The sequence below is a fragment of the Nyctibius grandis genome, chromosome 5, assembly GCF_013368605.1.
Source record: "Nyctibius grandis isolate bNycGra1 chromosome 5, bNycGra1.pri, whole genome shotgun sequence".
Lineage (NCBI taxonomy): Eukaryota > Metazoa > Chordata > Aves > Nyctibiiformes > Nyctibiidae > Nyctibius > Nyctibius grandis.
The window spans coordinates 64,671,831-64,695,201 of NC_090662.1; the positions used below are offsets into that span (position 1 = coordinate 64,671,831).

The 23,371-nt window shown below is 42.2% G+C and overlaps 1 protein-coding gene across 1 annotated transcript; it reads right to left on the bottom strand.

Annotated features, from left to right (window-relative positions):
- Positions 1-267: 267 nt before the first annotated feature.
- On the bottom strand, positions 268-18,949 carry C5H12orf75 (chromosome 5 C12orf75 homolog). The gene is made up of 7 exons (XM_068401757.1): positions 18,869-18,949; positions 16,285-16,342; positions 11,633-11,657; positions 4,108-4,143; positions 2,947-3,026; positions 2,103-2,143; positions 268-650 (listed from the first exon to the last, which is right to left on the bottom strand). The coding sequence occupies exons 1-6, from the start codon at positions 18,947-18,949 to the stop codon at positions 2,139-2,141; spliced, it is 285 nt and encodes a 94-aa protein (XP_068257858.1). The 3' UTR covers positions 268-650; positions 2,103-2,138.
- Positions 18,950-23,371: the final 4,422 nt, after the last annotated feature.

A 23,371-nucleotide genomic window follows, 5' to 3' on the forward strand; every position in this document is an offset into this window, starting at 1 on the left:
CTTATTTAAATAAATTTCCTTGAGTAATATCTTCTTAAAAGGTGAAAATTAAACACTAACATTTGTCTCACTGTATAAAAGTGACAGTATTAATTATAAAGAACCCAATGGTCTTATGCTTATTTCATCATATTCTTAAGTTTTTACAGCAAAAATATTAAAATTTGCAATATTACCAAAAAGATGCAAAACTGTCAAATATATTACTCTGAAGTAAATTAACAATTAATTTATAGGAACCTACCATAGGAACTATTAAGTGGACAGTAGTAATGGTTTTCTATATAAAATCTATCAAAAATTGTTGGAGAAAATATACGAAGCGTAGCTGATAGCTGATGAAATCTGCAATATGGCCACAGAGAAATAAGTTGCAGATCATCAAAGTTAGTTCTTGTGCAGAAACATCCACTGTGAGTTCATTAATTTCATTTTTCACTGGAGAATAGCAGGAGGTTTCCATAATGCAACCATCATAGGAAAGTGATTCTACGCTGTACTTTAGGCTTTACCTGTAGTTGGACTTGCAACAGTTTAGATTTTTTTGGTGCTCTGATCTCTCTCGTTCTCCAGAAGGCTATGTAAATATAAAAATCTTCAGCACAAAGACAGCTCTCTCTAAAGCACTGACGACTGGTCTTAGTAGAAGACTGTTCAAAAAAAGAAAGGAACAAACAGATTTAGCTGGACTAGTAAAGCAATATTAGCAAAGCAATACCCTATACATAAACCAGCAAATTAGGTCGTCGTTAGAAGCTGAGAGGTTTGTGGCCTTTGCCCTCCAGACACACATGCCCATAAACTCGTGGAGCTCAGATGACCCTTTTCAGATTTAAAGATGCTCATCTGTGTCTTTTTGAACCTGAGTCAGGAGCCAAGCCCTGATCTTGCACCAAGAAAGGCACAGTGCACTTTCAACTATTCTGAATAAAGAATAAAAGAATGAATAAAGCAAAAAAAGAATGTTAAGTGATTGATTCTACCCAACCTCAGGCATTTAACTAAAGCACCTAGACAAGGACCTAATTGACCCAGTCTCTTCATCAACCATGGATGGAAAGCTGCAACCTCAAGAAGGTGCTTCAGTCTTGCCCAGGTCAAGGGTGAAGGTGTTCCTAGCTCAGACATCTCAGCCAGGCTACTGAAATTAGGTGTGATAACCAACTGAAGGTCTCCCTGTATATGAGTGCTCCTAGCAAAGCCCATGGAGCTTTAACCATTCACATGATTAAAGATAATCAGCATATGTAAGTTCTGCTCTACTAGGCCTGTGTCCAGCACCATGACCCACCAGACCTGTTTCTGGCTCTTCACCTTAATTAGGAAAGGGTTCTGCTTCCTATGGAAAATATTGGCAGCTTTATGATTTCCCCCCCTCCCCACTGGCTAGACATCAAAACAGTTCCCTTTTGAAATTTGTCAACTTTTATTTAGTTCAAATTCTGAATGGAAACTTAGCTTGTTTTATTTTTCTTCAGACATGAACTTGTAAAGGACTTTTTTTAGTTAGTTAGTTGAAACTCTTAAGTCAGGAATAGAGCCTATACATTTTCACTGTCATATGCTGGGCAGTGGAGAACGATGCCCCATAGATTCTTCCACAGCAAGAGGAATGCTCCAGTAAGTTACTTAGCGGGTGCCTCACTTTGGTCCTCAAGGTCCTCCTCAAAAAGGAGATGGTGTTTTCTAACTGCAAACTACTCATTCCTGGGAAGAGCTTTGTCTCTACAGATGCTGGTCTACACCCTGCTGATGTACCTCACCTTGCATGGGAGGTCTTAGTACCACTGCAGTGGTATTAGCTGTGGTGTGGTTGAAGGTGGACAAAAGGACATTTGATTTTTATTCATCCCCCAGCAGGGTAATATGGAGTTTCCTTGCTTCTCATTTCTCACCAAGAAGGGGACTTTAACGACTTTTTAATTTACATCCGCACCACTGAGAACTGGCCCCTGGTCCAGCCTTTAGAAGAGTTACGCTGCAGCTGGAGAAGTAACTGGGTGATTCCAGACCACCCAAGAGCAGCACAGGCAGCATTGCCACCTTGTTTCAGTTCAACGAATGCATGCCAAACACGTAACATTAATTAAGACATACTGTACCTCCAGCTGTTTGGATCTTGATATGTTTATGTCTTTCTATTCTTAATTAGAAAATAAAAGGTGAAGATGGTTAAAACATTGTAACATACAACTGATTTAGAACACCATTTAAAAAAAACATGCAACAAAGGTACTACTGTTCCAAAACCAGCTATTATTATTATGGCTAATAGTGTTATTTTTCTTCATTTCTTTTGTTTTGCAGCAAATTTTGGAAGCACCAGTGAGTGACTAAACTCTGTGGTGTACATATGTGACAGCAGTATTTTGTTGTATTAAATCCAAACATTTATTACATGATTTTATAAATATATGTTTATGTCTTGTCTATTAAGTACCTAGAAACCTAACGCTTTTTCCCACAGTTCGAAAACATCACATGGAAAAGGAACAGTTTGCACTGGGTTTCATATAAGAACAGGAATAAACCTGAAAGCAAGCACTTACTAACTGTTATTACTGGAATTTACCACAATGCAAGTAAACACCTTCAAAACCAAAAACAGCGCTGAGGCTCTGCAAGTGCATCTATCACAGCCTCTTAGTCCTCACAGGGTTTTGTTTCCTTTGAATTCGCAGAGCACTCAGAGTGTGGAGAAGCTGCTCAGAAGACAATGTACCACATTGTCAGCATCTGCTCTAGGATCCTTCTGCAAAAGTAAGTGTGTTAAAATTTAAATAAATGGGAACAATCACTTTAACTATTATAAATGGCCCCACTGCCTTAAGAGGCTCCAAGGCTAGCAGGTCTGTCTGAAATAATTGATTTTTAAAGGAAATACATCCTACTAGATAAAATTAAACTGAGAAAGCAGGAGAAATGCAATACGCAACTTTCCGATACCTTTTGGTGCAGCTTTTGTCTGACTGGAAACCACGGCAGCCGCGTCCGACGGCAGGCCAACATACACACCGCCATAGTTCCTGATTTAAAGAAACAATTAAAGAGACATCACAGTTTAATTGAAACACTTCTCCCTATAACGTCAACATCACACAGCAGCACTACAAAGACCATAGATGGTCAGAGAGGAGGGCACCTCAGCATGAGCATCTGCAGAGGAGCCCTCCTTTCCCATGGCTATGGCAAAAGCACCTATTAAATGCCACCTGCTTGCTAATACAGTGCCAGGCAAAAAACCCTTGAGGCTAGCTGTTACTCTTAAGTGGGACCCAAGCCTGTGAAAGGAGCTATTCTTCACTCCAGTTCCTAATATTTTTCACTAAATCCCAGCTGTGTTGCGACAATAAAACCCACCTGCCCAACTTCTTCTAGACATTGAATATAGCCAACTGAGGACAGAGCCAATCTGATAGTAATGTTCAACACTGAGACAACTGAAGCACCTCACTTCAAACAACACACACCAATTAAACAGCACTTTGACCTCTCCTTGTTAATAAATAGGACTTGCATCCTCCTGCTTAGGGCCACACTTGGAGAAAACTGTTACTAGGAAGGTGCATGAGGGTATTAAGTACTTTCATAGCCCAACTCTCTCCCCTTCATGGCCTTGCAGAGCATATTTTCTGGCTCCAATGCCTATATAAAAAGCTGGGACTGATGCAAGGATGTGAAAAACTGGGTCCTTAAAGAGCCTCTGCCATGCCTGGAGCTACTTGCAGAGATTCGTGACAAATTAATCACACCTCCTCCAGCCCCCAGAGCTCTGAGTTGATTTCTGATTTGTTTGATGATAGTCACACTTCCTTTGATTTCCAGCCCAGCAGAGATCTCCCACAAGTACTAATGTCATCTTCTGTGAGATAATATGCTCTTCTTGCCACAAAGTTCCTCTCTCCCCAACTCACTAACGGAGTGGGTGGACTCATCAATACTGAGCTCTGTGAGAGATTTCCTACTCTCTTTTCTTTTTTTTTTTTATTTCCTCTCTGCTTTGGTGGTGTTGGTGGCAAGTAGGAGGAGGAAAGGAAGGATGTGCATCTCATGGTAGAACTCACTGCAGCCTGCTGCAAATAAAGCCAGTCCCAGTGGAGCACCTACCTCCTTTTGTCATCATCTGATACAGATTCTTCTGCTCTGTAACATCAAAAGATATAAAGCACATTAGCAGATTATTTCCTTCAGATACTCTGTCACCATCTGGGTAGATTCAGGAGCAAGGGAAGAAGGGAATTATTACTGATCCCAGTTTAATTCAGTTCATCCACAATTCAATAAAGTATTCACACAGGCACAAAAAGAGTGACAATTTTCCAATCTAACGTACAGAAGAAATAAAAGGATTGAGAATAGATGCAGCTTACTTTTCATGACCCCTGCCAGGAATGCCTGAAAGTAGGTTTGGGAGCTGAAACAGGTAAATTAACAAGTTTCCTGAGTGAGTTCCCACACTGCTCCACACGTAAGAGGAACATAAAGGCTCTGCATGTAACAGGAATGAGTCTGGGCTGCTATTCCACCAGAAGAGGACTGGAAGGGACTGGACATCCACACTAGCATGGGAATGAGGATGAAGAAAGATTTCACAGCAGTTGTGCCAAAAGACGTTACAGAGCCTGTCTGCAAAATGAGGTACTGCAATTCCTGAAATCAGAGCTGTTTGCAAACCAAATAACTGTTACTAATCCTTTATAAACGGGCAATTACTTCTCTTTTCCCTTTAGGGTAAAATCACAGGTCAGTCTGTAGGTCGACAGGGAGTCACTGAGGTTTGACTGTCCGGTGTAGCAGGGGGTAAAGTAATTGGCATCGATGTGAAGGCAAATGTAGTATGGAAAAGATAAAAACTTTACTCTTAATCCTGGAGGGTATAGTGCCTGTGCTGCAGTGTCAGTCTGTGGCCCAGCGTCAGTCTTCACACAAATCACTCACCCACCTTTGATTAAATATTTGGACTTTGAGCTCTGCTTGCGTGGCTGGGTATGGGTCAGGGCAGCAGTCGCACTTTAGCTCGGTCTGCAACCTACCCACCTAGCAGTAAAAATAGAGGCAAGATCTCTTGAGTGCTGTTAAATCCACAGACATCTTTCACCCCTTCCCTGGGGGGCAACTGTGACAAATGCCTGAGAAGGAGTCCCGCACCGCAGCTGCTCAGGAGGCCGTGAGATACGGCCACAGCAGTGCTCGGGGAAGGCTGCAAACAGCAAATGGGGCACCACGACCCAAGGAGGGCTCCGCTGAAATGTTCATGCACAGGCTGTTCACCCAGATATCCTCACCTGAATATTCCCACTGAAAGACCAATTGCCTGGACTATGGGGGCAATGCAAAGATGCTCCCCATCCTGAGCTGATCCATGAATTCCTGATCTGCTCCCTAGGTGATAAAACTGAGAGCCGGCCTTTACCCAGTGTTAGAGCTAAATCCATTCTGTAGCTTTGAAAGACATTTCTGAACTATGATATTTCACAATAATATATGACATTTCTTATTGTAATTTATTTATTCTAAGAGGTAGATGTGCCTACTGCTTAATCATCAGGGCTTTATACCATTACTGACCCCTGAAGTCAATGGCATTTTGGCCCAAAGTGCAGAGAGCTCATAGCAAGATGCAGCCTTAAACACAAGAAAACGCCCCTTAAACCTCAGTCTGCACTCTCCTGGGAGGGTAGCAAACGCCTTAAAAATACTGCTACAAGTTGGAAATTATCTTACACTTATATTCTTTCTAAGTGGTAGAACATTACAAACTATGCTTTCTGCGTCACCACAGTGAATAAGGGTACACAGGTCCTTTTAATACTGGAGGTTTGGGGTGAATGTAAGTATGCTGCAGTTTTGCTAAATGATATTCACGCAGGGCACAGCACTGAGAGGGGTGAGCCTCCTCATCTGCTGCCTTTGCCTACATTTTACCACTCAGGAAAGATGGAGCAATCAACTCATTCTCTGTACCTCCTACCATTCCTCCTTGGAGGAGCTAGTGTCATTTCAGAAGGCATCTCCCATCTCCTCTGACCCCACGTAGCCTAAGCCACCTCGCAGTCCTCACGCACGCGGCCAGAGCTGCTCTGTCCTAATGTGGGCCAATTCCAGCTGAAGAAAAGTGAAAAGCCTGTGTATATCAATCAGTGGAAATGAGCCCTGTATTTTTAGCAAAAAAATTGACAACACTTTAAGAAAGGGTCTTTGGGTGCCGAAAGATCACAAACAATCTTTTCTGTTGAACCAACTGAATGTGTCACAGGATTGATTTTCTCAAACAACGGGAAACACTTACTATAATCCAGATTAACCATTATCCAGAGAAAAGAATCCTTTAAGAGCATGGGCAACTTCATGTACAGCTCAAAGCCTCTAAAATGGAGCTGTAAGAATAATAATCAATATTGTCCAACAGGAAATTAATGTTAATGTTTAAAAAAAAAAAAGAAGCCTCTACTAGGCAACAGGGCTATTTTCTTCTGTTCTAGAAACGTTTTGTAACGGGGCATCACTGGACCATTACTGTCATTCTCTCACCAAAACAAATTATCCAGGTCTATGATTAAGCAGACTAGGGTTTTTTTAAAAACATTTGGCTTTCTCCCTTTCCTCTTAATAGCTACAAATCAAAGTCTAATTTTGCAATACCTTTTCCCTTAAATGCATAACAGGAAATACAATCTGGGATTGTACAGGCCCCAGATGGGGCTGGGTGATTGTAGAGGGGTTTTTGGAGCAGAATGGTCATGTAATGAGCCAGAAGTATGAGAGTATGGAGTGAAGGCCTAGCTGCGTGAGAAGATTCATGTAGCTAGTGTCAACAAGCCGACCTTCGAGAGATGAGGAAAAACAGCAGCTGAGCAAACAAGAATTGAGGGAGTAGCCGGTGGGAGCCGAACACGGAGGAGAAGAAACAAGAACTGATGGAGCCAATTAAGGAAGGACCAGTGGCAGAGCAGTGACCAATCAACACATCAAAGAAGAGTATGTTTAGTAATATTAACGAATAGCAATGCACATGCTTACAGCTAGGGAAAGTACAAAATGTATAAAAGGGACAGCTTATGCTTAATAAATGTCTTCACTTTGATTCACATTGGATTTTGTGGAGGCGTGTTCCTTCTCCTCAGGTGATGACTGGGTGCAATCTGTTGTAGTCCTGCTAGGAAACAGGAGGTGAGCAGAGACAGGAGGAATGTGGAAGCATGAGAGGGGAAAAAAAAAAAAAAAAAAAAAGAAAAATTCTGGTGATGCACTTAAGGAAAAAGCCATTTTCCACCCCTTTCTGAGGACTCCTTTCTAAGCAGCATGGGAAGCAGTGCTGCTCCAGTTTATGCATTACGCACATTCAGATACCTCTTGCCTTCACACACTGTCGCTTAAGGCCCCATTTTGAAAGGTGCCCACTAATTTCACACGTTCAGATTCCCAGCTGAGCCATTGCAGCAGGTGCTTGCTTGTGTGCCCAGGCTGGGTGAACACCGGTGGCTCCAGGAAGCAGGGCTGCAACAGCAACGCTCGACAGCGTGGAAATGAGAATGGAAAGAAGCTCCTTTGGTTTCGGCAGTGCTCCCATTGCCACATCTCCCAGACTCACAGAGAGGGTATGGCGATATGGGAGTCCAGTACATCCTTTCTCTCTCCATCTCTACCTCCAATGTGTCTCTAGCTTCTTCTTATGTCAGCGATGAAGAACCTTGTGATACCAGATGGTTTAGTAAAAGCAGGCCTCAAAGTAGGCCCTAAAAGGCCTACTCTGTGTAACCTTTGGACAGAATCAACTTTTCTTTCAGCAATTTTCCTTACAGCTATAATAACGGTACATTCTGAAGCTAACGGCATGTTTTGAAGACAGGGTCTGCTTCTGGGACTGATAACACTTAAGAGTTATAGTCATCACCGATTCTTGCTTGCGCTTAGTCTCAGAGAATCCAAGGTCTCTTTTAAATTCCTCACTAATTACAAAGAAAGGCCAGAGATATGCAAGACTGTGAACAACATCTTTGTAGTGTCTTAAATGACTTGATTCATAGCTCTGGCACCAGGAGTAGAGATAAATCCTGTAAGAATCAGAACAATTTCTTCTCCTTGGAGCCACCTGCATGTGTCAACAAAAAGGCCTCAACCACGCTTGCACAGAAGCAGGGTTATACAGCGGACAGCATCACTATGGGGGGATTACGACCACTAGAGATCACCAGAGCCCACACAAGACCCCTTCCCTAATTCAGTAGCATGCGCAAAGACAATTACATAATATATTAGCATATGCATAAGGTTTCTTGGAATAGGTGGGCTTTACTCGGAATTGTATGAATATTCATTTTTCTATAATGTATATAATGAGTGTGCTTTTGTCCCTCGGTGTGCATGCTAGGAGGAGAGATCCACCGTGCAGCCAGCGCTGCAATAAACCAATGTCGGCTTTCTAAACTATCATTTGGTTTAGAGAGTTTTCTTGGTTACTATTTTCCAGTAACACTAGCATAAAACAAAGCTTTAAATATCTCCATTTACAGAGTCCTCCAGGAAAAGCAAGATAGGATAAGCTTTTCTGCACCAGGAATAGACAGCAAAAGGAATTTAGCAGTCCAATGCTCTTTGTACTGATCTGCTGCCACGTCATTGTACCTTCCCTCAGATGCTGTGGACATCTACTGCAGAGGAACGGAGCGCACATTTTCCAGCAGGCTACCTGGTGGAAAGCATAGGTGGAGTCCTGTAGCCAGTAAGCGGATTTAACAGCAAATCCACGTAACAGTATTCTATTTTCAGCTAGAATAAATGTTTCTTTTGGTAAGGATTTGTCTGTCCCAAGAGGCTTTCTGTCACCCTCCTAAGTCTGAAAAATATACTTGATTCAACTGTCAGTTTTTACATCCATCAGTCCTATGTCCGTTTGATGGTAAAAGAAGCTCCCATTTTTCACACAATATTTTAAGTATCAAATGACAGGCATTCACATTAATTCATTCCATCCATATTTTTCTTACCTCAGCTTTTATGATTCTATTCGTGCAGAGCATTATACAGGCTCTTTCTAGCCGTGCTCAGTAGTCCCACCAGAAATGATTCACTAAACTTTGCACAAGTGACAGACTACTTCTCCTCAGTTTCTCAGCTTTTCTTGGGAACAAGGGCCTGTCATTTGTATTTGATGGATTTCTTCCCACTATTTTGAAACAGGCTTGAACTGCTGTGTCCTTTCCTTCCTACTGTTACTAATCTTCCTCTGAACTTAGCCACATTCTGAATATCACAGGCATCACATTATTTTCTAGTGTATACTTTACCCCTCCTGCATCTAAGCTTTTCCAGTTAGCAGTGATGTGCTTCTCTTTATTCGTGGGGCAGGAGCATTGGCTGAAGCTGGCCAACAGATTCAACATTGATTTGAGGGTTGGAGTACACAGGGAGAAATCACATTCCCAGACCATACGTCCTTCTTGTTGCTGCGCAGCCCTCAGTCTCACAGCACTTTGCAGAGGAAGATCATATCATCATCCCTATCTTACTGGTGGAGAAATTCAAGGCCTAGGGCAAAGCAGCTTCCCTGTGGTCACCCAGGAGGGCTCAGAGCAGGATCCAGACCTCCCTCCTTCCACCTGGCTGCTCACTCCAGGCGATGCTGGTGCCTTGGCAATGAGTTGCAGTCAAGAAATGAGAAATCTCTTGAGTTAGAATAACCAGATTCTGTATCAAAAAGTATGTTGTAAGTAAGGACACACCTAAATGCTTTTTTGGACCAGAACTGAAGTGACTGAAATTTGACAGCAAAAAAAATGTGGGTTTTTTAAAGAGAAGTTTTTAATATTTAGCTGATAAAAGTGAAAAGGTGTAAAATCAAAGCTTGTGTGGATCTATAATGTTAGTTAATATAAATCTGCTTTGTTCATTTTCCATGAAACTAAAATAGTTTTTCTGGTATTTTACTTGCTTTGTAAAAACCTGCTGTTAAATATTAGGGTGATTGATTTCGGACTTTTCAGGTCATCACTGCCGTTCCTCATTAACGGATCTGTGTTTCTAATGTCTGACAAGAAGGCTCAACCATGCTATTACTCACACAGGCTGTTCGGCTGGCTCCACTATACTTATCTGAATGAGTAATGGTTCCAGGACTGACCCTTTCACTTTGTTGAAGTCTGCACTAGTAATTCGTTTTTTCTAAGTTATCCCGATACTTTTTTGAAACATGACAGGTGATCCAACACTAATAAATAGGATGTTCCCAGTTTAACTCTTAAAGCCTGGCCCTACAAATACTTACACACACATAAACACAGTTCTCCATATACCCATACCTTTAAGCACAGAAACGTGCCTACTAAATTCATAATTTAACAGTGCTTGCAATTTTGAAATTTAAAACTACCGAAGAGCAAAGAGAGAGATGCAGTTCTAAGTCAGTCACTTAAATTATCTAAATTGAACAACAAAAAAGGCCCTAATATAAATAAAAAACAGTGGGTTTGTATATATAGAAGTACTGAGGGCATGGATGCTGCAGGCTGTATCAAGAAGAGGTTCCTCATAAGCTTTCCTTCTGTAATTTATTTATTGTCTGACACTGCAAACCCAGAAAACAGACTACACAGATAACACAGATCTCAAGAGTATCTGTGACAACAGTGTTCATCTGCCAAGTGAGACCTGTCGTTAGTACTCAGCTGTGCTCTGTAATAGCAAGGACAAGCCTGTTGTTAAGCTCTTGTCTACTTGTTTATCTAACTTGACAGCCTTCATTTCTACACCAGGATTCCTCCGTCTAATTAGAGTAGTTATTCTAAATGAGGTAAATAAAACTGAATGTTCCTATTGCATAACATGAAAATCTTTCCCAGGTCCCTCAGTCTCAAACTCTAGTGGCAAATACCAATTATATGAAATAGAATGCAGCAAGACCTGGGGGGACTTCTTTAGTGTTTCCTTTGATAGGAAAATAAATTTATGGCTGAATAAAGCTGTTCCTGCACATTTCTGCATCAGCAAATGAAAACTGGGCTGAGAAAGGCTGGTCTTTTGCTGCTGCTTTTCTGAAAACCAGAAGTTGGCAAGAGGCAACAGGACAATAGAGGTTCAGACCTTCCACATTTAGAGAAAAACAGGATGGGTAGGGCTGACCTCTGCTACTCAGTGTCAAAGATAAGGGAGCGAAAGAGGAGCTGATAGTATCTATCAACTTCAATGCAGACTAGAGAAGGTGGGTACTTTGAAAAGGAAGTCTGGATGGGTTACCGGGTCTCTTGCAAAGAGGGGAAACGTGCCTCAGTGGCTCTTTAAATCTCTCATAGGGCTTGGTGGAAATTTATGTGGTTGCTTCTCTACAATGACAAGGCCCTTTGACAGGGAAGAGCAATCTGAAGTAACATGACCACTTCTGGGACACAACTCTCTCAACAGAAGCAGAGAAAAGACATTTCTGTTAGAGAAATAACAAGGGAAGGAATCTGTAGAAAAGTAAACAAGACATGAAGTTGTTTTGTGGAGATGGAAGCTGTCACTAAAGACAATAAACATCTGGTGGTGTTGATTATACGTTAGGAGCCAGATGAATCATGTATGACTAAATCTAGTATAAGGCTAGTAGGACTGAAGATAAGTCCAGGGTTACATATTTGAAAGAGTTAGTACTTACACATCTTTAGTAGTCCCTGTGGCACCTAGAATGAAAAAAAAAAAGTCCATGTTTACAAGATAATGGCATAATCTTCTAAACCAACTGATAGTACAGTAAGCATTTTTCTGCCTTTCTGTCCTAAACAATGCAGAAATAGCAACGGGAGTTTTCTATTGTCAGAGAACAGGTTTCTCAAGATTGTCTAGCTTATCCTTAATGATTATCTATATTATCCCTTAAGTCTCTCACGCTTAGAACTGGGCCAGATTCTCAGTGGGTGAAAATGATGCTGCTGTGGAACAGTGCCCAGGTGCAATCACTCTGGCTGAGAGCAACATAAGATAAAATTAATCCTTCTGAATTTTATATGCTTCACTTTGCTCAGTCTTCTGTTAGTTTTGCCTACTACAAAGTCGCTGCAACTAACCAAGCAGTTACTCCTGAATGCTTGTTTATTTTGCCTTTTGATTCAGTTGTAGACTTGGCAAAATGCTGCTCCAGTCTTCCTGCCAGATCAACAAAGTTCTATAAAACAACTAGACAGAACTAATATAAACATTGGGACACAATCCATCCAAAGCCCCAGACATCTAAAAAGATCAACCACCCCTTAATTCGTCTTGCTGTTTAACAAAAAAGCAAAAAGACAAAAGCTACCACCTGGCTGCCTGATCTCAGTGATCAATTTTTTTTTTTTTTGGCAACTCAGATGCTTCATGCTGGGAGAGGAACGTTCACTCAAGTACAAACTCCTTCCTGTCCCTCCCAAGTTATTAATGCCATGTTGCTATTGCTGGTACATCATTCAGCTGAGTAACCAGCAAATTATCCCTTCTATTAATTACACAAGCTAGGGTAGACATTAGAAAACCTTTCACACCTCCTTTTCATCTTCCTCCCAGTATTTAGCTGGAAGAGGTTATCTGAGCTCACTCTGAAGAAACTACAGTTGTCAATCCAAAAGATTTTATGGGTTTGGAGGTAGGTTGGGTTTTTTTCAGCCATGCCACTTCATTTCTTAAAAAACTTTATTTTTGCTGCTGAAAAATATCCACAAATAGCAAATAACTTTCGTCTCACTCTGATATGTAAGAATATACCTTCTGCATCCTTATTTTAAATGCAGAGAGGAAGAAACAGTCCTGCAAGGCCTTCCAGCACTGTCTACCTGAATGGATGGCTTGCATAGCAGGAAACACCTCCCTTTACAGCTAACTTGAACATAATATCACTCCGAATTCCTGTGACTTGACTATCCCTCCTTTTCCCAGCAGCAACGCTGACTAGACTTGTATAAGACTGTACACATTTCTTTCGTTAGTATTGCTTCCAGAGTCAGCAAAATCTCAGTACAGCTACATATATCAGTAGAAACTCTTAATTAAGCTGGAGGGAGTACCTCTATGCACAATAAGCTCAGGTCCTCGCATTAAAACTTTATTCTACCACGCAGCTTTCTGAGACTTTTTGGTTTTATAGGCACATCTACATAGTACTATATATAAACCCTCCAAATTAATTGTGTCCAGGTGGAAGGCTGGCATTGCAGTGTTGCATGCAAGCTCGATCCCAGCCAATGTAGGGAGACGTTTTTTGCTACCAAGGTTAGTTCATCCAGAGTCAGCTCAGCTATGTACCTTCAGGGCACCACCCTGCACACCTAGACAACGCCTAGGCATCGGCAACACCTCGACAACATACATTTTTTAAAGCCTAGCTCCATTGCTGTAGCTAGTAGGATTTATTTTTTTTTCCCAGAAGAAACTATTCCCTTGCTGTGCCTGTTCTGCACCAGAACCACGACTTTCTCATTTTCTCAACCCAAGCTCACTGCAAACAAACTCAGTTTCTCCAGAAAGGTTCATGGTCCTTTGTGAGGCCTTTGCCAAGCCTTTTCTGAGTCTGAGCTGAGGTCTCAGCGCTTTGGATCCTCATTTGAAAAACCAATGCCTTCTTTGCAGGAAGTATACCAAAAGTGTTTAATATACAAACTGAAACCTCAGCCGAGTGAGAACTGTGTGCCTACAGCACCGCTACATTTCCCAGTGGAGATACTCATGTTCCAGTCAATCACCAGGCACATGTCAATGCCCTGCCCACATTCAGTGCCATACCTGTCTTCAATGCATTATGGTACACACCCATTTGCACTCTGGGGACAGGAGCTGTCTCTCAGACCCATCAACTTGGGCTTCGTGTAGAGCGATACAGCTATGAACCTGTGTCTGAGAATGGAGATGTGCCACCAGCACTCACCCCTTGCAGCACTTGTTTCCTTTGAATATTAGGGAGGGTACCACTGCTGAAAAATCACTGCAGCATTTTGAAATGCACCTCACACAAAAACATTGAGAATGAAGTATGATAAGAATAAATTCACTTTTTAAGAGATAATATGTACTATTTATAATAAATAAATACATATAATAAACAAACAAATACTTTGTTTTCTATTGTTTCTATAAGCACAATGAACCAGGTTATCCTCACTTCCATTGATGTGATTCCATTGATTTCAGTGCTGTTATTTCTCATTTTCACTAGCAAAAGTGACCAAGAGTTTGGTCCAAATTCACTTGAGTATCACTGAAGTACCTGAATATAGATCTGAAAGTATTTCCAGTTCACAAAGCAGTTTTCTCCCTGGAAGACTTCCAAGCTTGCAAATGAACATCACTTCAGTTAGGTGGCCCATAAGTATCTCTATGTAAAAGCTCATTAGGTTTTCTTCATTAAGGAGCCTGAACACTCCTTATACATAGATTTTATTTCACAAGGAATCCAACATCTCAGTTTGTACAGACATGTTTGTTTTTAAAGTCCAATCCATTCATCCTCACTCCTGTTACTTCACTAACCTATTTCTCTAACTCTTCCATGTTTAGTGAGTGACACATTACTTTATAGTTACTCAAGTTCCTCCTGCCAGAAGTTCAGCCAAAGAACCTTATTTACTACCAATTCGCAAACAGTGTATAGCTGTTCCACAGCTGCAAAGCTTAGTGCTCTTGTAGCCGTGATGTTTTAGATATATGACTTGAAAAAACCTCACATATTTGAAAGCTTGCCCATTTTCTCCCCAGTATATCAGCTTGGCCTAAAAAAAAGGCAGCACTTGACCCTACAAACCTTGTGTTGATAGGCCCATGTTGGTTTGGTTTTCCAAAACCTGCCTATCCTCAGTAACAGACTGAGGGGTAGCCAGGAAACTGCATCCACAAAAAGCAGGCAGTACTGGATTCTCCTGAATGACCTCTCTGCTCACACCATCTACTTAGTAGGACCATGGGTGCATTTTGGCATTTTAGAGCTGCAGGAGGAGAAGGAAGGGTACAGCCTGCAGAATAAACCAGGCCCATTCAGCCATACGTCACTCTGAGCCCAAGGGATTGCAGAAGAAAAACATTCTGTCTAGAGTAGTGGAGCTGTGACCCCTCAAAAAAACCCCACAGCATTTCAACAGTCACAAATGAAGGAGGACAAGAACGTATCCCAAAGCATCTTCCATTTGGTGAGAGGGGGTTTTGCACCTTCAAAACAACAGCAGCTTGTTACTGGCGACTCTGCAGGATTTCAGTAAATGCAGGACAAGTGCAAAAGATGGTTGAAAGAAATTGATAGCTACAGCTGATAGTCCTCTGTGCAGAGAAATGCATCATGAGTGAACACAGAAGACAAAAACTTCAGAAAAACATAAAAAGGACGAGAGGCAACCGCTTACATGAATAAAAACATGGATACCAAAAATTCCAGTATCTGACTCCAGAGCAGATTAGGAAACATTTTTCCATTAGTTTTTAATGAACAACTTCCTACAATATTTTCTTGCAAACACTTGAAATTGTTACAAAAAGCAAATAAAACCTCAAAATTACACATATATGCATGCAACAGTTAAAGATTACGAATGAGTTTTCTATTGTAAGCTCCTTTCTGATTTGCTCCAAAAGACAGCAATATGGAACCAAGTCCTAACATCAATGAATTTATTCTATTTATACCCCAGTGTAACAGAGGACAGAATTATATCAATTTACTTCAAATTGATTACTTCTTCAACTCTTCAGGTGGCAGTTCTGTACATAGTCTTGACCTGATCAAACATTAATTCTAAAAATTAGTTGGATTTTAAATAGAACCGCAGGATGGTTTCCTGGGCATTCCACCAAACTTGAAGTTAATAATCTGTTTAAATTTGGTGTGGAAGTTCTCCTTCAGCATAATTTGGCTGTCTTTGAAGCTCTCCACAGACTAACAGCTTCTCTGTATATTTAAATTAAAGCTAGACTGCCAGCCTCCACTGAATACCATAATTTAAGGTGCTGTCATTGCTACTACAATTGATACAGAAATGAGAAGGCAGTTAAAAATTGTTAGTGAAGCAACACTAGAATGAAGGGAAATGCCTTAACTCAGAAAAAAACGTAAATTAATGTTTAAGGGCATATTTTTAAAAGACAAAAAAATAAGAGCTATTTTTGAGCTTCTAAAACACCAAGAAATAACATGAAACAAGGATATGTAAAATGAGGTAACAAAACATCAGGAAAATAGCAACTTGTTAATATAACTTTCTATGGGTAATGGGAAATTTTAAAAATAAGTATAATCTATAGTTAACACATCAAATAGCTAGGTGATTTAAGAAGGATATGTATACATCAGTTTACTTGGATAACAGAAGTTGCCATTTCTCACTTGAGGTGCCTTTTGCCAGTGTCTGATGCTCTGGAAAGAAAATTTAAACTGTGAGTTATATTGGTGTTCTGGAGTACTGCACTACAGCCAGAAATGTTATTCTAGATCACGTCTATTAGTTTAGATCTCACAGACCATGGGGCTGATAGCTCCTCTGATATCATTCTAGCCATGCAACAGAAGATAATAGCATTAGCTGACCTATCACTACATATACGTCTGCTTAGGAAAAATCGAGTTAGGCTACAATAGAAATTTTACCAGAGCAAGAAAACAGGGAATAGCGTAACACATCTAATGTAGTCTGTGAAGTATGCTACAATATTATCCTTAGTCATACAACATGACAGAGAGTGTTACAGGTTAATTATATGTTATGTGCCTCTAGCTTTGACATTACTGACTGTAGAATAGTCATAACTTTAGCATTAAAGTTGTAGCCGTGCTGTGCAAGCCACAAAATTAATTTGTATTTACACGGTATTCACGTCTTTTGGGAAAATATTGAGTTACACTTTCCTTAAGAGCTCTAGAATTCCAATTAAAAATGGTACGTCTTCTCCTTCCCCTACGTAAAATAATTTTATTTTTATTGGACACATTTTGTAAGGAATGCTAGATGGAAAAAAAATAGTAGACATCTGACTTCTTTTATTACCAGTTGTTGGTTATTACAACACCATAGACTGCACAGAATTATTCCTAACTGACAGTGGTGAAAGTGAGAAGAGCACAGGACCTTTCAGAGCTGTATTTGCTTTGGAAAGGTCTATCAGGGCAACAGTAATAATTCCATTATATTAATTATGTGGTTTAAATGGCGTTGTTTTTCACCTGCACTAAGCCATTGGATATCTGTGGACTATTTCTAAAGAGTATGCAAAAGACTGCCACAAAACGCAAGTTCAAATGTATTATGAATAACAGTACAGGTAAGTTAAACTACCGAAGGGGCCGTACCTTCAGTAAAAATAATTTAAGAATCTACAAGCCAAAACCTGTTGAAAATAGCTGCCTTTAACTCAACAGTGGACACATTTATTTAAACAAACAAACTTTTAGTTCAACATAATTCACTAAATACTACCACTGTCAGAGTTAGTCTATTTGTCATTTACCCATTTGCATCCTGGTACAAGTTCCACAGGGTGGCCAGATCAACATTAATCAAGCTATCACAAAGGGACTAATAACCAACTCGAAATTTTCCTCTGAAAATCTCTGATACTTGCTCTGATGCTTTTAGTCCGGCAAACCGAAATGGGATGTGAACAAGCATCACCTCAGCAGTATGAAGCTACGTTGGCCATACACTGAAACAACTTCCAGTCACAGCAATGCAGGAATCAACTAAGCGGAGAGAATTAATGTGTGCAAACAGGAGAGCTCTAATAAGAGTGCTGGAAGTTGAAGCAAATTCATACAGTGCGTTCTTTATAGATGAGAGAGGCCTCTGATAGATACACATGATACTTAAAACCTAATTTATAATCATTTAATGGAAATCAAGTAAGCAATAATGGCAGAAAAGCCATTTAGTGGGTAAACCAGCAGCACACCACACAAACATACACACATACATACAACTTGGAGAAGGCATCATCAATCACACTTTGATGCTCAAAGGCATCAAATTCACACATCATTCACATCATCATTCAAAGATACGCCCAGGTCTTCAAATTGGGACTAGCACCACCCGAGGCACCACTGAAGCCCTGGATAAAGTAAGTCAAAACAGTAAGAGATGGAGACCCAGTAATTCTAACTGGTCCAGCCACCACTTTGCTGGGTATTTTCATGAGGTTACAAAGCTAACAAGTGCATCTGAAAGACAACACTGGTGCTGAAACAGGTGGCAATGTTTGCCAAGTGCAGTTAGGGTGAAAAACGACTGAGAAATGCTCATATTTATAATTACATGGTGAAGGTCCACTTATCAATTTCCATATACTTTCCTTTTTGCGGGGGCTGGGAGGAGGACGGGCACAACAGCATCATCTTCCCAGATCTTATCTCTTTTGAAAGTAAGAATGAACAAATAAGGGAGGCAGCTGGACGCACCAGCCAGCCGCACCCATTAACATGCAAGAAACCTCAGTCTTGGAATATCCTCCAACTTCTCCGGCAAGCAGAGAAGAAGTGGCACAATTTCATTTCAGAAGTGGCATTCGTGGCCTGACAGGGAAGCGGAGAGGATGGAGCTTACAGCCCCGGCGGGATCCTTACGGCCAGCTCCTGGCCTGGGCTCGCCGTGCCCAGGACGGCCACTGCTGGAGGAGGGGACCCTACCGACAGCCCGGCCGCCCGAAAGCCCCCGGTGCCCCCCGGCCGGCCACATCACCTTCCCTCCCGTGGGCAAGAGGAGAGGGTGATCAGCCTCGGGAAGGGAAGATGCTCCTGCAGGAGCGCGGGCAGCGATTCCCGCCGCTCGGACGGGCACCCCCAGAGCGGGGGGGATGCAGCCCTGCCGGGGGTGGGTGTGCGCCCACCGTCGCCCCCGCCCCGCCGCCCCCCGGCAGGGCTGCCCGCGGGGATGCCCATAGCACCGCTCACCCGGCCCGGCCCGCCGCGCGCCGCCGCCGCCGCCCTACCTCGCCCGCCCGCGCCGCTGGCCGTGGAGTTGCCGCAGCCCATGGGCGCTGCCCTGCCCGGCACTGAGCCCGGCCCTGCGGAGCGGAGCGAAGCGGCGAGGGGAGGCAGCCGGCGGCGGGCGGAGCCGGGTGGGAGATAAAGCCGCGGGGACCCTTCCTCCTCCACCTCTTCCTCCTCCTCCTCCTCCTCTCCCCACCCATCGCCCGGGAAACCGCCGGCCCCGAGCGCCGCCGCCCGGCACCGGCCCCGGCCCCGGCCCCTCACGGCACCCCCGTCCGTCCCCGAGGAAAGCCACCCCCCGCCTTCCCGGGCTTTTCCCCTGTCCCCCCGGGCTGGAGCTGGGAAGCCGCGATGAGGTTCAGCACAGGCATGAGCCCGCAGGACCCCTGAGGACCCCCCACGCCGGCATAGCTCGGAGCTTCCCCGGGCAGTGAAGATGCCCCTTGCTCCAAGCGTTTCACGGCAGCTTTGGGACACCCTCATTCACCGCGGGGAGACCGGTGTAACCGCAGGTGCAGGCTGCGAACCCCTACATCTGCGGTCAATAACATCCAGTTCGCTATTTTAAGTAAATATTTATTGGTTGCTTTCAGTATTTCTATTCTTATACAAACGTTATGACAAAACTGAAGACCCCCTGAGTTGGTAAGAGCTACAGATTTGCTTTTCCCAATTAATATCAACAGCACAGAGATATATGCAAGATGAGTTTACGAAGTCTGCAAGCAATCTTTTTTTTTATTCAACATTTGTATCATTCCCCAAAAAGAATTTGACATTCGGCTTATTTTCTGTTAACCCCAACCTTTCATCCACACAGAGAATTAAAATATTTCCAAACCTTGTTGGCTTACTCTTGCTCAGTCCTCTCAAATGACAAGGGAGCCGAATCCCAATGGATACAACTGGATACAACCACAAATACTCTAGCTAGATAAATTTTACCGCTACAACAAATCTGTTTAAGGGCTCAGAAAGACCTTTTAGGAGTGTCATATAAACACCAGTATGAGCATTGCATATGCACATGACTGATAACTGTCTTTACTACAAAAAGACCAGATATAAAAAGCTGCTTCCTGATCTTTCGGTCTATTCAGAGAGGGGAAAGACATCACAGTTCTCTTACAGACTTCCCAAAAGGCACATATTAAAACAAGCAGCTCCATAAGCAGCAGAGTCAATGATGTCCAGTCTCCTATGGATTTACGCCCTGGGGAGGCACACCTGCACGGGCTCGCTGATGTCTAACCAGCAATGAGCACACCTTGGAGCAGGGTGGACATTTGTAGGACCTGCCTACTCTGGCTGGACATTTGTAGAAAGTCAATATTTTTAGGGTCTTCGCCTGTACCTTCCTCACAAATTGCCTGAACCTGAACAATCAGTTCAAAATTCAACAAGGCAGGGCTAGCGGGCACATATGCATGCCCACACGCCTCCTTCACCACCACCAGCTCCCAAGCACACAGGCAGCACGACTGCATGCATTTTGCTTCAGGAAAAAAATCTCACAAAGGTTCACAGCCGCATCTTTTTGATGGCAAACTTCCTGAAAACCACATAGAGAAAAATAAATCTTCAGGCTGAGCTTGCTAGTGCCAAGCATCAGCCCAAAGTGAATTTTTTAACAGCAGAGTTTAAGAAGGAAGAAAGGGTGCTAGGAAAGCAAGGCTGAAAGACGTGCTGCTTAAGATTGCATATGGTTTTCTAATACAAAAACAAAAAATCCCAGCAACCCACACTGACCATAGACTTGCCACTCTGTGGAATGATCTATGAACATGGTTTTAATATATAATTTACCTGGGAGGAAGCAGTTGTGGTGAGCACAGAATCCAAGCCATCTCCTTACATATTAGAAGAGGTGGCTGTGAGGCAAAAATCCCTGGAGATGCGTTCACACCGAGCCATTGCCCTCGCCACAAGGAGAAGATACGCGACTGGTTCAGAAACCTGCAACAGTACTAAGGATACCAGAAGGATGCTGTCACTCCCTTCTAAGCGCTCCCACTCCTCACAGAATCACAGAATCACAGAATCACAGAATGTTAGGCATTGGAAGGGACCTCGAAAGATCATCTAGTCCAATCCCCCTGCCGGGGCAGGATTGCCTAGACCATATCACACAGGAACGCGTCCAGGCGGGTTTTGAATGTCTCCAGAGAAGGAGACTCCACAACCTCTCTGGGCAGCCCGTTCCAGTGTTCGGTCACCCTCACCATAAAGAAGTTTTTCCTCATATTTAAGTGGAACCTCCTGTGTTCCAGTTTGCACCCATTGCCCCTTGTCCTGTCAAGGGATGTCACTGAGAAGAGCCTGGCTCCATCCTCATGACACTTGCCCTTTACATATTTATAAACATTAATGAGGTCACCCCTCAGTCTCCTCTTCTCTAAGCTAAAGAGACCCAGCTCCCTCAGCCTCTCCTCATAAGGGAGATGTTCCACTCCCTTAATCTCTTCTAAGTTTGGTGTATCGTACACAAGCTGAGCGCCCTGTGTGCACAAACTAAGGGCTGCATTGAGTTCAACAAGGCAAGAAACTTCCAGCAAACCCATCCAAAGCTGGAGCTAGTAGGGGTTCCAGGGGACTTAGGACAAAGGGAATGTGATATACTGTCTATATACTGTCAGCCCCTCCTGAACCTTTTAAAAGAAGGGCCCTGAGGCAAACTTTATCTGTTGGCAGCTGTATTGTAGGTGCCTCCTATTTCAAATAAGAAGACATGCTTTAGTTTCAATTTTACCTGTGTTCTACACAAACTGAGTATTTCACTTTATTACTGAAAATAACTGGTAGCAAAATACAGTTGCATAAGTTAAGTTAATTAAATGAATGCTTTACATTACAGAAATGGAGTCCTCAGAGCAGTACGTTCCCTGCCTTAAAGAACTTTTGGTGTCTGCTCTCACGCACTTGGTATACTCCATCTCCTCTGAGAAAGATTGGGAGATGTATGGACGTGAGCTTCTGTAAGTATTTCAGGAGGTGTAGTGAGAAAGGACTTTGTTATTCTTTCCCTAAATCAACCTAAAATTTACCCAGCTGGGAAAACAGGTTAGTTAATGGGATTATCCAAATCTGAAATTCCAGTGATTTTCTCTTTTTGGACATTTTTGCTAGTCTGAGTGTTTGAAAGCCAAACAATCTACTTCTGTCTGTCAAGCTGGTATGCAGGTCCATGGGGAAGGACTTTTACTTCTGGGTATTAGGAAGCAGCCCATATTTGTACAAGAATGTATACTTTTCCGAATTCTTTTTTATCTAAGCATCCACATAGAAACCTTATTCACCCATGATTTTTTTCTGACAAAATACTTGCTTCCAAAGGCTTGTATCTCAGCTCATGCAAGTATAGGAAAAAAAAAAGATAGTGCTAATTACCATCTTCTGGGTATTTTATTTTGAAGAATGTCTTTTAGATATGGATGTTCTCAAAAACACAAGTGTCCCAAAGAAAATCTAACTTTTTAATCAGCAGTTAGCATCCAGAGATTAAATTTTTTCAAATTTGCAACACAATTCAATTTAGACCAAACTTTCCCACTTTAAGAGTTGCACTACAAATCAGTTGTCAGAGTTAAACAACACAACCACTTTGTTCATGGTGCATTCTCAATTCCAGTGTTTTCAAGTTCAAATTTCAGTGTTTTCAGGCTACTGTGTATTATGTTTCTTCCTGGACAGTTTTACAGTCTTACTACAGCACTGTTGTTTTATAGCTAGCAACCCAAGCTAGTCATTTCCACTGACTTGTTCAAATATTATGGTGCTGCACAGATGGTGGTTGTGATCCCTTATCCACCAAAGGTCAACCAGTTACTCCCCAATTTTCCAGTAAACCTGCAAGGATGATTCTGCTTGAAAAATTCGTTAGTCCAAGCCCCAGTCTACCATGGACAAACACACTCTTGGGTCAACTCACGGTTGTTTGCTTTTACATGTCAGTAAACAAAGCCCAATGCATCAAGATATTCAACTATTTTCATCGATACAAAGAGGGGGAAAAAAAACCAACCCAGATCAAGAACTTATTAGAAAAAGCTACCATGATTCCACAACCGTTGAAGGTGCCCACTAAGTGGCAGTGGGAAATGCTTCATAATTTTATATACAGAGATGACCTCTGCATTGCTGTGAACATTTTCAGAAAACCCATTGCATTCTTAACAAAAAGTGTTAACAAATTTGATTTGGGGAACAGAAGCCAAACAACAATTATAACAAAACCTGTAGGCCGACAAAAAGAAAAAAACTTACAACGCCCATGTTTCTATAGTATTTCTCAGTAATGCTTACACTGTGATAGCACTTAACGGTCACATCAGCCTGACCTCACCTGTGCAAGGTACCATCTGGACATATAATGAATTTCCATCTTTAATGGGCAGTGAGAAAGACAAGAAATAGCTGATGGGTGAGATAACAGAGAAGACAAAGTAGGAAGCAGTGGGATAGGAT

Coding starts and splice junctions, on each gene's coding strand:
- C5H12orf75 (XM_068401757.1), bottom strand. CDS start 18,949: ATGGGCTGCGGCAACTCCACGGCCAGCGGCGCGGGCGGGCGAGGTAGG. Junction 16,343..18,868: donor CGCGCGGCGGGCCGGGCCGG/GTGAGCGGTGCT, acceptor TTTTCTTTCCAG/AGCATCAGACACTGGCAAAA. Junction 4,144..11,632: donor ACAGGGACTACTAAAGATGT/GTAAGTACTAAC, acceptor TTGATGTTACAG/AGCAGAAGAATCTGTATCAG.